General features: G+C 41.9%; 1 protein-coding gene across 3 annotated transcripts in view; it reads right to left on the bottom strand.

The window, feature by feature from the left end:
* The window catches only part of alcama (activated leukocyte cell adhesion molecule a), a 39,891-nt gene extending 26,942 nt beyond the window's left edge, over positions 1 to 12,949 (bottom strand). For all 3 annotated transcript variants that reach the window (XM_062536474.1, XM_062536473.1, XM_062536472.1), the window contains exon 1: positions 12,713 to 12,949. In XM_062536474.1, coding sequence (XP_062392458.1) covers positions 12,713 to 12,770 — 58 coding nt within the window. In that variant the 5' untranslated portion in view covers positions 12,771 to 12,949. The remainder of the gene's footprint in view (positions 1 to 12,712) is intronic.
* Between the last annotated feature and the right edge of the window lie 1,558 nt (positions 12,950 to 14,507).

Genomic DNA, 14,507 nt, shown 5'->3' on the forward strand with positions numbered 1-14,507 from the left:
TACAGCTTAGGATAGTTACTGTGGGGGCAAAGCCACCCATTCCTCAATCAAACAAATTGTGTTCTTCCCATTGAACCTGGACAGGTCAGGCTTTCAAAGAAATCCCAGCTGGTGGATAAAGGCCCTTAAAAGGAGCAAGACGCTCTGTTCCCCCGATTCCCATGTACAGACACCATTATTCAGATTGAGCCCGGGGTAACGGCCCATTTCACGCTCAGCAGAGGGTCACCCTCTCCCATTCCTCCATGGCCTCTATTTCCTCACAGTCCCAACCTAACACAGACCTCTTTTGCAGCCCTACAGAAAAGAAGGATTTTCTCTTCACCGAGGCACACACACACACACACACACACACACACACACACACACACACACACACACACGCACACATATACCTGGTATCAGGCATGAACTCTTCACAAGTGCTACTCAAATTAAAGCGTGGTAATTCATACATAGTGAAGCTGGTAACCTTTAAGTGTTTTGGCTCCAGTATGTCTGGAGTTAGATATGCACAGCAGGAACTGTGCCAGCCAATGCACTAAGTCAATAAATATAACCCACTTAAATGATCTCTAATTATACTCCAGGAACAGTCTTTTGTTCCTGCTTTTTCAATGTTGAGAACGGGATATCTGGCAGAGACAGTCCAATAAAGCAGGATATCTCTCCTGGTTATTTACAGACGCTCTCTGAGACACATTGCTTAAGCCTAGACATAAAAACATGTTTTATCCACAGACGTTCCACAGAGCCTGCAACTCTTATCAGTCTGAGATTAAGGGACGCCGAAAGGTGCCATGGCCTCTTATTGCCCCAGACGTAGCAAATAATTCTTCCCCAACAGCAACGAGGAAACAAGCTAGATTCCTTTCTCTTTGTTAAGAGTGGTAGCTCTCTACCCACCCCCCCATCCCACCCCACCCCACCCCACCCCACCCACACACACACACACACACACACACACACACATACACACACACACACCTCACCCTCAACCCTGAGCCTCTGCTGGACACTTCGCCCCCACGGTGCAATCAACATGACACAAGCAGAGTGGCCAGATCTGCTCCAGGAAAAGGGTGTCTGTCAAACGCCCACCCCAATCTCAGTGTTTATCAGGGGAAGACGTTAATGGAGGCTGACCACTAAGTGATGCTCCCCAGCAGCCCAGGGTTGGGCTGAGGTGAACGTACTTCCTGGCCTGGCTTCAGCTGTCCTGCTGAAATGGTCTTCGTCAGCAGGCACTTCCACTCTCGCAGTCCTCGGGGAGTGCACATCCATGAGCCATGTTTGGCCTCCCATGTGAGCCGTGCCCCATGTACTGTATTGGAGCCTAAACAGAGACCACAGCTCTTAGAGAATTAGCATTCGTCTTTTTAAAAGCGGTTCTGCAGATAGAAGTCTCTCCCCCACAACTTCTGTTTACTCTGGAAAGGCTCTTCCATGTACAATGACGCTACATTCCAGAAAGCAGAAGACACTCAAAATACACACATGTTCCAAAGGCCAGTCGAAATCTGATAGGAACAAGGATATCACTTTAAAAAGTAGTCCTGTAGGCTATGCATGACAGCAAGATTATGCTAAATGAACCGCACAAAAGGAACCTCACCTTTAGATACGACCTTTTTCCTCTCCCACACAAGCAGCTGGCTACTTAAATAAACTTGTTTGTGCATTGATAGCATGGCGCCAGGGACTGAATATCCTACAGCATTACCCAAGAATACAAGTCCAGTAGTCAAATCCAGTCCTATGGTGTGCAGAAGTCATTGCTCAGGAGGTAGAGATGTTGTTTAGTGACTGGAAAGTTGCCGGTAGGAGCCTGACTCAAAACTCCAAACTGCTCTACTGTATGTACAGGTTGGCACCTTGCATTTCACATTCTGTCATTATTATAAATGAATGGGTGAATGTGTGCCATTACTCTTTGAGTGCTCGGAAGAGCAGAAGACTATAATGTACTGCAGACCTTTACCATTACTTGATCACTGACGAAGCCGTACAAGTATGTCCAAGGCAAGCACTCAGAAGAAAGGTCAGGGAAACTATGTATTACTTTCCTGTACCATCTGAGGTCAGGGATTTGATTTTGGAGGAAACTCGGTTCTGTGCAGCATAGACAACGACCTGCGCAGGGACACAATGTGCGCTTTGAGGCTCAATAAAGGACTATTGAGAGGCCGTCGGCATCCAAGAAGACACAGAGGAGTGTCAAGAGCGCTGCCCTGGCATGAATAAATGAAATGACCAGGGCCAGGTCACACTGATAGCGGCACATTCTTCTGCTGGGCTTTGGCGGGCCGCGCTCTAGAGGGTGGGCAGGTGTGAGTGACGCTGGCCACAGAGGGCCCAGTGTTGGGCGCTCCGTCAGCAGGGGGTCGGGTGGGTACGGCTGCGGGTCGGGCCACTGGAGCTGGAGCCGGAGCCCAAGGTCATCTCCTCTCACTGTGTAACTGATTAAAAGGCCTCGCTCCAGGGCCACTACACTCCGGCCTCAACCTGCCGGGCCCCCTGCTGCTGATGGCTTATCACGAGGAGGTGTGCCGGAATCGTCCATCTGCTCACAGCGACACTGATAAGCCCTGTGGGACTTGGGCACCTGAAGCCTGTGTGAGCCGGCCAAGCCTGTGGGAGGCCGCGGCCCTGGGAAAACATCCAGTCAAGCAGCAAACCTCAGCGTGCCAAGCCTCAAAACACCAACCGCAGCAACTTGTGAGAGCTAAAAAAGAAAATCACACGATTGTTCAACCTTACCTTGTAAAGGCAGTTAGAAAACAGTCCGGAAACTTTGCCGTTACCCCTGGTCTATGCAAAAGGGAGTTTCTCGATATAATTAAAATATGCTAATGTGATTTACACATTTATGTCTAACAAGCCACAATAATTTAACTGGAAGAATGTTTTCCCTAGCAGGCAACCACAATGTTAACTCAAAATGGAAGCCATTCAAATGAGATGAATTAAATGAACTTCACTGACACACAAATCTCTCTCTTAAGGGCATATTTTAAAAAGTGAGAGAAAGACAGTAGGAGAATGTTCTTCTAAGCCTAATGAAGCTCCTGAGGGGTATGGATTCCTAACAAAATTGCTTGACGCCAGCGCAATTGTATTTCCCCTTGCAGAGTTAGCCACACAATGCAAACAAAATGCAAATCTTGATTAAAAATCAAAAATTTCCATCAATGGCTACACAGTCTTGAAAGAGGCAATTTTTTTGAGTGACACAACAAGTCTTAAGGGAGAGTTAAATGATTCAGAGCTTTGTCCAGTGGCACGGTCGAACACACAGGAAAATAGACTTCTCTTATCACCTACTCTCGCTTCACTTGTATATGCACCACACTTGTTGTGCATGTGTATTGACTGTATATAAGGTCCATGTAGAAGTGACCTGGAATCAAAAGCAAATGCACTACTGTGTCGCATATTTTTTCCCAAAGCCCCTTGTCTTGCCTTTGACAGCAGGAGGACAGGAAAGGGAATGCTTTTGTAATGGCGCATGGCATATCCATATAAAATGTCCCAAACATTTATTTTTCAGTGTGCTATCTGTCATATCGACCTGCCATTTCAGACACTACTAAATTGATTCAGTGGAGAGTAGAGAGTGTGCTGGAGAATGTTCCAACCAATTTATCACAGTGCGCTCTAGCTGGATAATGCGAGCAAACAAAGACCAACAGCGCTAGCCTTCCTACATGTGCTACCATGCTGCATATCTGTTTTCTGCTGAGACCCTGAGAGGCCAAACAGAATGAACCGTTACAGACAGATCCTGGGGCCACAGTGGTGTAGAATTGAGTGACCTTAAAGGGCTTCTAGTCATTTCAGTGGCTCAAGGAATCATATCCAGTCAGCACAAACACCCTCCGATTTGAACTCTGCCGAGCACATCTGGAATAATATTCCTCCAGACTCTGTTTCAAAACATTAGCACACAAATACACACATACATGGAAAAATATCACACCTTTTATACAGACAAACACAGAAACACATACTCCCACACACAGAGAGTAAGACAATTGTGTGAATGTGCTATAGCCAGCAAAGCAAAACATGAGACATGACACCGAAGCTGAGAAATGGCAAACAGGAAAGGAATGCAACAGAGCTGGTATTTCTGGACTAGTCACATGTTCACATAAACTCATCAAGCTACACAATGGATCAGAAAAGAAAGATGCCACACATGTGTGTGTGAAAGAAATGGGTGACTGTACTGATTTCACAAAAGCAGGAATCAAATCACTTCCAAGGAATTGAGGTTGTTCAATGGGTGATTCATCAGAATATGTACAGTGAAGAACACCACTGTTGTATAATTGCTAACCCACTGAGCCACTGGCATGGTGTTTCAGAAGGACTTCATATTATTTCAGTTGTGACGTATATTTGACTGATCAAAGCCTCTTTTTAGTGCCCTCTCTCAACACATCTGAGGGGGTTACCTCCACTGTATGTGGAAAAACCTCATGAATAATTTGAACAGAAAGACAATGAAAAAATATCTCCCCAGCATACTGCAAAACACTTCTTTGATTGTATTGCATTAGACAATTACTTTGCAATGTACTGGTAGAAAATTGCTCTATTTTAGCAAAGGCATACAGTGAAAAGATTAATGCAGACTACCGGTATACAGGAGCCTCAGAACAGCAACATGCAATCATTTTGCAATCAACAGTATTTCAATAGGGTCACAGGTTGGTTATACAAAAAAATAACGAGCATACCAATTCAAATATGTGTGTCCAGGGACAGTAAACATGTATACTGTAGGTTTAGGTTTGACATCATTTCTGAAATTCATGGACAGTCAACCTTCCCAACCCCTAGTGACAGCCTTGATTATTAAAACATGAGCCCATCTGATTCCCCTGCAACACAAATATTCCTCTGACTGATGTGCTGCCTGCTAAACACTCCCCCAGAACTGAGTTGGGTTCTGCATGAGAAAAAACATCCATCCGCAGACAGACAGAGACAAAGACTATCTATGCTTAACTCCACTACATTAGCCATATTTGGATAAGATGTGAGCACAGCATACAAGACAGTATTTCCACAACAAATTTAAAAATGAAAAAATAACTTAAGAGTTTCAAATATGGCAAATACGCTTCTTTCCAAAAGACCTACAGTATATGTTTCTTTTCAAAAAGCATAGTAGATCATCAAGCATCAACATAGAGGTGCATGTGAAACATACATGACCATGAAATGAGTTATAACACTGCATGCTTTACAAGCAGTATCAGCAGACACATTTGCCTATTGTGGTTTATAAGAAGAGGCATAATAACTGCGCATTACAAAGTCGCTCACAGAGTTCACATTTAGTTACATGATCATGAATTTTATTCACCTGAATAAAACTGCTTTTTAAAATATTGCTGAGTGCAGAAGAATCAGATAAAACCTTTTACTAAAATCCCATTCCTACAGCAGTTGAGAGTTGATACAATGGAGATGTGAATTGGCCCAGGAGCTGTCTTTTCATGACTTTGAAGTTATATCCCCTAAATATTCCAGACGCCTAAACTAGATCTAATAGCAAATAAGAAAAGTTGAAAATTAGCTGAGATATTCCATCCCCCTAACAGAAATGTATATTAAGCACATTATAACTCCAGTTAACGTCTTCCTACACTGCAGATTCCATTTACTCCAAGGTTATCTTGCTGTTGAAGGCTGCTCTATCTGTTCACTTGGCTTCATTGGCTCTCATCTCAGAGCTACTTGAAAATAATCGAGCAATTTTGTCAGGGAAACAAAACCCCTAAAACTAAACAATCCCTTGTTGAAACAATCTCAATGAAAAAGGGCATCAACTCAACATCTTTCTGATCTTTAGAGCAATAAGCAAACACCTAAATGGTAGAACTTTCATGTTTTCAAGCCATGTGTGACTCATCTTTCTTATGACTAGATTAACAGCACCACAACCTAGGAAAAGTATGCAAACACAACCAGAATTCACTTTAAACATACCTTGAGGCTTGGTCTCATTTTTAGACCTCTGTCTTGTCTGTTTTGAAATTTCATTTTAAAGAGTAGACATAAAGCCAAGACATCTTCTGAACTGAATGAAAAGATAAACCCAGCTTTTCTTTGTTGTTTTAATCAAGTTGAACCACGCAACACAGCCTCTAGCTGAACCACATCAATGCAGGGGACACTTCAATACAGCTTTACCTCAAAGACGTTTAAGGCCTTTTGAATGTTTCTGGTAAGGTTAAATCCCCAACATGAAATCAAAAGGTTTTCGGCACAACAAAGCATCAAGTAAAGCATGCCCCTAACCCTCTTGGGGAGATGCTAAAATCCTTACAGTGATTCCCTGCACAATCTCACAGCGTGTCAAAGAAGGTATATGAATTACAATCACTGATTTCTGTGGCATAATATTTCAAAACAGATGCTGCACCTCAATAACATTGGCAGCCTAAGGTTTTTCATGGTTTGCATGTTCTTTGTCTTGTGACTTCACCTCAGAATTGCAGATGAGTATATGACAGCCCACAATTGAGGGACTTTGCAAAATTTTGTCTGGACATCAGCTGTCAACATCTCTGCTACTCTACAAAGAAAGATCAGCCAACCACGGGGTGGAATGCACCAAGTCCATTGGCCATACATACTTAATGACCCCTCACAGGTGCTTGGAACATGAAAGGCATGGGGTCAGTGAGCTTGCCTCAGCTGTTAGATGAGCCAGGAGAACAATAGCCATTTCACTGTCAAAAAACAACAGCTGCTTAGCCTGGGAAGATGAGCCAATGGTTTTACACAGTATTCTGAGGACAACATGAGGGGCCAGGCCAGGGTCGCCTGCTCTGGGATTAATTTGATGAATGGGGGGGTTCTAAATTATGATTTATTTCCACAAGCCGCTATGAGAATGTCAGGCTTCGCCACAATAATTGCAAAAATATGGATATTCTGCAATTAGTTGCAACTGTCGGAGCCTCTCATGATGAGTGAAGAAACATAATATATTAATATTTTAAAACAAACAGACAGACTCATGAGCAGATATGGTTTCTTATATTTCAGGGAAATCATGAGCCCCACATTTCTATTACAGGCTAATCACCAGCTGACTGCAATGATCTGAACTGTGTCTAAATAAAATACTAAATAACTGACACTAAGGTAGCTATCTACATGGCAACCTCAACAACAGCGGTCAAACAATGGCTGACCATTCTTTGCTTACATTGTGTAAAATGTACTTGAACATTCTCGCTCAAAGATGCCTTTGTCTTCACAGTAAACTGAATTAAGTACTGCCAAAGGATCACTTTGTGCACTACAGAGAGACCAATACAGCCACACAGTCTCCAAATAAATTCACACAGATAAAGCATTCGGCTCGTTAGGAAAGTACACAGTGGTGCAGCAAGACGCAGATATGGTGAGAGAAATAAAAACAACATAATTTGTCTGATCAAGGATTGATACTGTACTCAACACCTCTTATCTATTTTCGACTTAATAACCTTTATTTCAAATTTGTGGTCTCCTGAGATCAAAGGTATTTTTATGCACACTCATTTTCTTTATACCTCACCCTTAGGCAATTTCGCCCCCACACCTTCCAGACAAGTTCTGCTCTCTGACAAGAGCACAGGCATTTCCTGAAGCCAAGAGCGCTATATACCTGGTGGAGCTCAAATGAGTCTAAAGGCAGCACTTTATCACCCACCGGCTGTCAACATACACATGAACTCACACCATTAGCTTTCATCTGTTTTCAGACTGAAGGTGGGAAGTTTACTGCCGTAATCTTAAGTCCCTATCTGGATAAGTACACCAGCTCAGTTCCAGTCAAATACATACTTACGCAACTGTCTATAAATAATACTGAGTGTTACAATGCGTACAATGGCGCTGAGCTGAACAACTACAGATAATATGGCTGCATATAAATGAATAAGTAAAATATCAGATGAACATACTTATCCATCACAAAGATTGCCACAGTCTCCTCACACAAGAAGGTGTTAACAAGGACAAGAATCCAAGAACTGACAACTTTAATGACTGCAAAGGTAGTGTCTTGAAGATCACCTAAAAATAACACTGACTATTAAACAATTAATTTTTAATTGCTATGCAAAGATAATAATTTTATATTGCAAAGGAAACTGAGTCCAATCAGCAAGTGCTTTGCTTAATCTATCCTGTCCTCTTCTAAAGTTAATGTAATTGCCAATACTATGCAAATGTCGTACGTCTTTGATTGAATGTAGTTCCGGCGACATGTTATACCATTAGCAAACCAAATGGCCTATCCTCCCCACTGACCCAACATAGCATTAAATCAACCCACATGGCTTATTTATAGCAGCGACTTGCTAAGACAACAATTCCGCTGTTCAAACTGTGATTTAAACGCTGCCTGTGGAGGCAGGCCATGAATACGTGGACTCCAGGCAGACACACATTTTGACCCTTTTCATTTGTGTGATGCGTCGTGATAAGCCACGCGAGATAGATTAATGACAGAGATCCATCTTCCCCTCAAGGATCCTTCAAGGACATTTGTCTCTAGTAAGCAGCATCTTCTTTTTGCACCCTGTCATTTGTTGTTGGCATCTGTGCCACCAATATGGGTATGGGGTATAAAGTTATAAATAACAATAATGCCCAGATACTTTGTAATTGTTCCACACTCTAGCATTGCACACAAAAAAAGCAACATAGCATACCAGTCTATGCTGATTTCTTTAGCATATGCACACCCAGATCTGTTGTGTTAGCCTCGAAACATAACACGGCTCCTATGAATGCTTGCATTGTGCGGATCCTGAGAGAGGGCCATTAAAGCGACCCAAACCCCTTTCATGACCCACTTGAGGCATTCCACTTCTACCCATGTTGCCTGTAATTGCAATCACTCACGCTCAACAGGGCCATCCCTATAAAGCCACAGCTTTGTGCCACCTCACGTGTGATGAATTTATCCTGCAAATGCTGTGCCAGCCTAAGCATGGGGAACTCTGGGAGGCCCCCTCTCTCTCTCTCTCTCTCTCTCTCTCTCTCTGTCTCTCTCTCTGCCTGTCCACAGACACACATCCGTTAAGGATTTGTGAGAGAGAGAAAAAAAGCCTCCCTCTCTGTCATGCCCTCTAGGCTTCAAAGCGTCATTTAAGGAGAGGAGAGAGGCAGGCTGAGGTGATCCCACAGACATGAGGAAATGTAATCTGCACATCAGAGGGATCATCAAAGGGGGAGATTCAAACTGGTGAATCAAGTTATCCTATGGTCTGCATGGTGAGCACAAAAGTTGTGTGGTTTTGAATGTCATGTTGAAAGCATAAATAAAGTAAGGCGCTCGGTAAAAGTTTGAAAAAAAAAAAAATCCACACTGCAATTCAAAAGATTTGTTCTAACAGACAAAAATGGCAACACATGCCTGTAAAGAGTGACCTTCGCTGTCCCTATGAGTCTGTGACTTTAATGAGCAATATTGTTTAACTAATTAGGATCAGTAACACAAACTTCACAATTAGTACCCAACTGTAGAATTCTTGATTTAATAGCCTGCGTTTGTGTTCTCATGAACCAAAAGGTTACCAGTAGCTGTTGAGCTTCTAGCTGAGATTGGCTGCAGGGTGAAACAGCACACCCTTTGAAGGTGAAGAGTATGTTGTTCACTAATTGATACCTACAGACCTCATTGAAGAAAGTAATTGGCTGTGCTGTCAATAGCTGTTAATCTCCTGACCTCGATACTGATGTGGACATCAATACAAATTCAGTACCAAGCCAATAATGAGAACCATCAGGGTACCAGCTTTTGCAGTGCAAGGCAAGCACACCAAAACAATTTGGTATGATTTAAGAACAAAGTCCACGATGGGGAAAATGAGAAGGGGCCGTCTGTGTGGGACTGATCAAAGTCATATCATGTCAGAGCCTGCCATACAGGGCATTTATGATAGAGTATATGGGGAGCGATCCAGTTCATGTTTGGCATTTTCACAGCAGCATAAGGCTCAGCCCTCAGTTGATAGACACTTTAGAAAGCCAAGGGGACTCTCTCCTGGTGACAGACCAGGAGTCTGTGAGTCTATGGTCAGTTAAGATTTCTTTGATGGCTATTGATTTTCCTTAAGTGCGTCTTGACAACAAGCCTCGGGGTTTCCACAACTCAATGGAAAGCAGACTGTTCACAGAGTGTTTGGTGACAGCAGGAATTAGGGAGCATTTTTTATAAACTTCCTGACTTGGTTTGTCAGGGGGGACTTGATCTGAGAGTAGACAGGAAATCTTTGCTGTTTCTAATTCAAAACCATACAATAATCTCATTTGTCTACTGCAGTCAAACTTATATTTACATAAGTCCTTCAATTATTTAATATTTCATTCTTATTATACTGTTAGTACATTGGACTATTTATATTACAGACAGATGACTTATATTGTCGATGGAAATTTGAAGCCCACTAGGCAATGATTTTATAAACTCAAACTCTAACCTAAACCACGTATTAATCCATTATTGTATGACTACGAGCCTGGTGAAAACTGGACAAATTCCTTTTAACTGTTTTCAATCAGACAAAGGAGAGGCCCATGCATGTGTTATGTGTATGATGGATATGATTGGTTTGGTCTCCCGACAGTCATTCTGGTAATTCAGATGGAAGGTCCCCCCTTCAGCAGAGAAAAGATTAGTCCATTAGCAGATGAGTGGCTGGTTCTACTCACGAGATGAGCAACACCAGGGGTGAGACCTGGTGAGGGGTGGGGGGGTGGGGGTGGGGCAGCCAGCGGTAAAAAGCAGATGCCTTGCCTGTCACAGGGCTAAAGCAATCTGCCATAAAAGCTTTTTGTGACGACTTTTCCCCCTTTTCACAACGCAGCCTGGTCCCTGGTGGTGTCTGCATAGATAATAGACTCAAGACTGACCTGATAGGGCTGACTTTGAGTCGGAAATGCCATACAGCGATAAGCTTCTAAATAACCAAACTATGGTGTTTCAGTTCCTTGTTTGATACTTATTACTGGACAGGAACGTCCTTCATTGCATCACATGATCACATCACATATATGCGTCACTTAATACAGTGGACAATTGAACAACAAAATGTAACAGGCTGGGTTGTGAGACCCTGATTGTCCTCTGCTGTTGTTATTTTTTAATCATAGGGCAATATCTTCTTCAAAATCTAACCAAAGATAAAGAAACCTCACTGTCAGTCAGACAGACAAGACTAGACAAGATATTATACACAGGCTGACAAACATCAGTTGTACAACATAGGATTGATGAATAGTGCAGGGGAGGTTTTCTGCGCTATATTCAGATTCTGAAGTGGAAAACAAGAAGAGCATCTAATCCAGCTTTCCCCAAAAATAACACTTACATTGTCAGAGAACATCAATCATATCCTCCTAAAGTAGCCTAGTGCTTTAAAGGTTTAACTGACCTTCCTGACTGTTCCCACATCCGTAGGGAGATCAGGAATAAGACTAAACTCACTTATCTTCTCTTCAAGATATGTGTACAAGATAATGCACTGCTCCATTCTGAAGCCATTTCAGTGTCTTGAGGAGGTGGAGGTCACTACATTTCTTTGTGTAACCACACAAACAAACAGTTTATTTTATCAAGTTGTCTGTTTAGTGACTTTTGAGCGACTAATGATTAAGCCATATATTACCCCCCCCCCCCCAAGTAATTATGGCTGTTTCATTGATCCCATATAGCTAGTAGCCTAAATGCAGAACATCGCGCTCGCGCCAACGGAGTCTGTCCCAAACTGGCGCTATGGAGGTAGGCGATGGATGCACTATAGCCTACATATCATCAAAATTCATGTATGTTGCAAATTAACTACAATTGCAGGGAATTCATTCATGAACTGGCATCATAATTTCTAGAACACCCAGTTAGTGGCGCGTCGGCTCAAAATATACCACTGAGCAGACTTTCACACGAAGACAACGTTGTATTCAGCTTGGTATCGGTAGGTATTTTTTGTTAAGCCTCGCAAGTAATTTGTTTTAGGCTACTGCCTAAACTAGATAACATGAATCATCTGGGTGAACTTTACAGCATTACACTGTTAGATATCCCAAGCCATTGCACTGGCCATCAAAACCTCAACCTGGAGAAAACCGACATCTCTGACAAAAGGCTTCAGTAGTCCAAAGACGCATATCACCTCTTTGGATAGGCTATGGCGAATAGGGAAGTAGCCTAACCCAGCGACAGCGTTGTCAGCTCCCACAGTCCCTCCGCTCCATACCTTCAGTTCCGTGACCAACTGTATCACTCCATCATTATGGTTTTAGGCTAATTTGTCAACAAGATAGTGTGGCGATGTCAGTTATAAACATTTAAAGTAGGCTAGCCTAGATGGAAGTGATAGACTATCACAACTATAAGCAATAAACTTTGTTTCAGAAAAGGAAAAGTTGAACCGCAATTTTAAAGTCATTCAACACATTGAGAGAACTCCACAGCAGCTTTTTTAACCGAAGTCTAGTGGATATTTTATCTGTTGAGCACTTGTTGATTTTACACTATAAAATATAACCGGAGAGCTTATAGACCAAACCAAAGCTAAATTTGTCTTCAATACAAAACCAACCAAACCAAACCGAAACCAACCAAACATCCCATGTAGCTTAATGAAGGGTTTCAAAAAGGCGGAAAACATGTTAAAACAGATTAACAACATACCTTGCATAAACATTACAGCAGTAATGAAGACACGCAGGAGGTACGAAGATGAACCCATCCTTCTTAAATGAACGTTCTTCCTTCTGCGGAGGGTAGCCTAACTGATATCGTTAAGTGTTCTTCGGTTCAGATGTGGAGCCACAATGTGATATTTGGATCAGAACTATTCAGCTATTTATCGAGGATCGTGTGTCCAGTGTCCACGTAGCCTACGCACTACGAGCAAGTGTCAGCGCGAGCAGGTGAAACTAGACTGACATAAAAATCAACCTCGAGGGTATTGTACCAAATCTCCGCCCATAGTCCAGCCCTCATCTGGGCGGGTAAAGCAAAGCTGCTGCAGGTAAATTACCACATATGTCCAAAAAAATGTCTATGCCGTTTGGAGAAGCAGATTGGTATCCGGGAAATATCACCAATGAATACGCAAAGAAACCAAATTGGTGGAAGACAATATAACGACTATGTTTCTGAAGTTTACCTATAGCTGCATATAGGGCTGTCTATAGCCAATGAATCCAACATGACCAAACTTGTCTGTCACTTTCATCTCACAGCCACAGGTTGGGTGAAGTTGCCAACATTTTACTAGCAGTTCTTTAAATAAGTTTCCCTCTTATGAGTGTCAGTTTCAGATAGCACAAGCTCAACGGGCATCCATGTTCATTGAATGAAATTAATTCCAAAGTCATCTCCTGCAGTGCCATCTCAAAGTTCAGTGCAGGCAATGTTCTGAATTTAATAACTCTTCATTGAACTTAAATTCATTGAACCTTTCATTTATCTTAACTGAAAAAAAAGTAAAAAAAAAAAAAAGAGTAATACAGTTTTATTCAGATAGTGTATCAGGCATTATGCAATAATGCATCACATCAGTGCAGTAGGAGTGGTAGGACATTCATTAGCCATTAAATAAAGGAAAAGCATATCGTTTGAATATCAGGATTTACTCTCTTCTAGACCGGGAAGCCATTGTCATTATCAGCCATTACAAGGTTTACTGTAATAACAGGTTGTCAATTAGTCGCCTGAAATAGCTAAGCATGACAACATCATATAGCCTACAGTGTATCATTTGTATTTATTTATTTATTTATTTATTATTATTTGCATGATAATCAACAGTTTTCCACCCAGCGTCTTTAATTCATCAGCATATCAGTTTCAGCTTTGATGGTTGAAAAGAGAAAAAAAGAATATTTTGGTTATATGGTTTGTTTGTATGTTGTATTATACAAAATGCAGATCTACAGTAGGCTATGTTTGAAAGTGCAATGCGTGTGTTTTGTCTCAAGTTGATTTCAAGTGGATATGTGTGTGTAGTTGTGGTTGCCTGTCCCTTTAAAGTGTTTCCTAGGTATTAACTTTGTTTGTGTCTAAACTGACTGTGATCTGCTTTTGGCATAATGACACTGTTCCAATTTTCCCCCTATCATCAGAATGGGAAAAGAATGGCTACATTGAAGACATATAGAACTTATTCATTTATATTAGCAGTTAAAGGATCAAACGCAAAAATCTCTTTGAAGTATGCTGAAAAGTGGTTACTTTGAACATTTTTGTCAGATCTAGATTCCACACCAGAGGTTCTTTTTCCTCTATACTGTCATTCATATATAAAGCAGCATAACTTCTGACACACAAGTGAGCAGAGTAAGTACTGATATGCATGCAGATCATTTGTACATCAAATAGTGGAACGTTTCGTCATTCTATCATTCCCCAGTGAATCGATGTTAAGAGCCACTACATACTGTATGCCTGTGTATTCTATGCATTACAGTTGGCATGTACA

The sequence above is a fragment of the Sardina pilchardus genome, chromosome 5 (assembly GCF_963854185.1).
Source record: "Sardina pilchardus chromosome 5, fSarPil1.1, whole genome shotgun sequence".
In the NCBI taxonomy this organism is placed as follows: Eukaryota; Metazoa; Chordata; class Actinopteri; order Clupeiformes; family Clupeidae; genus Sardina; species Sardina pilchardus.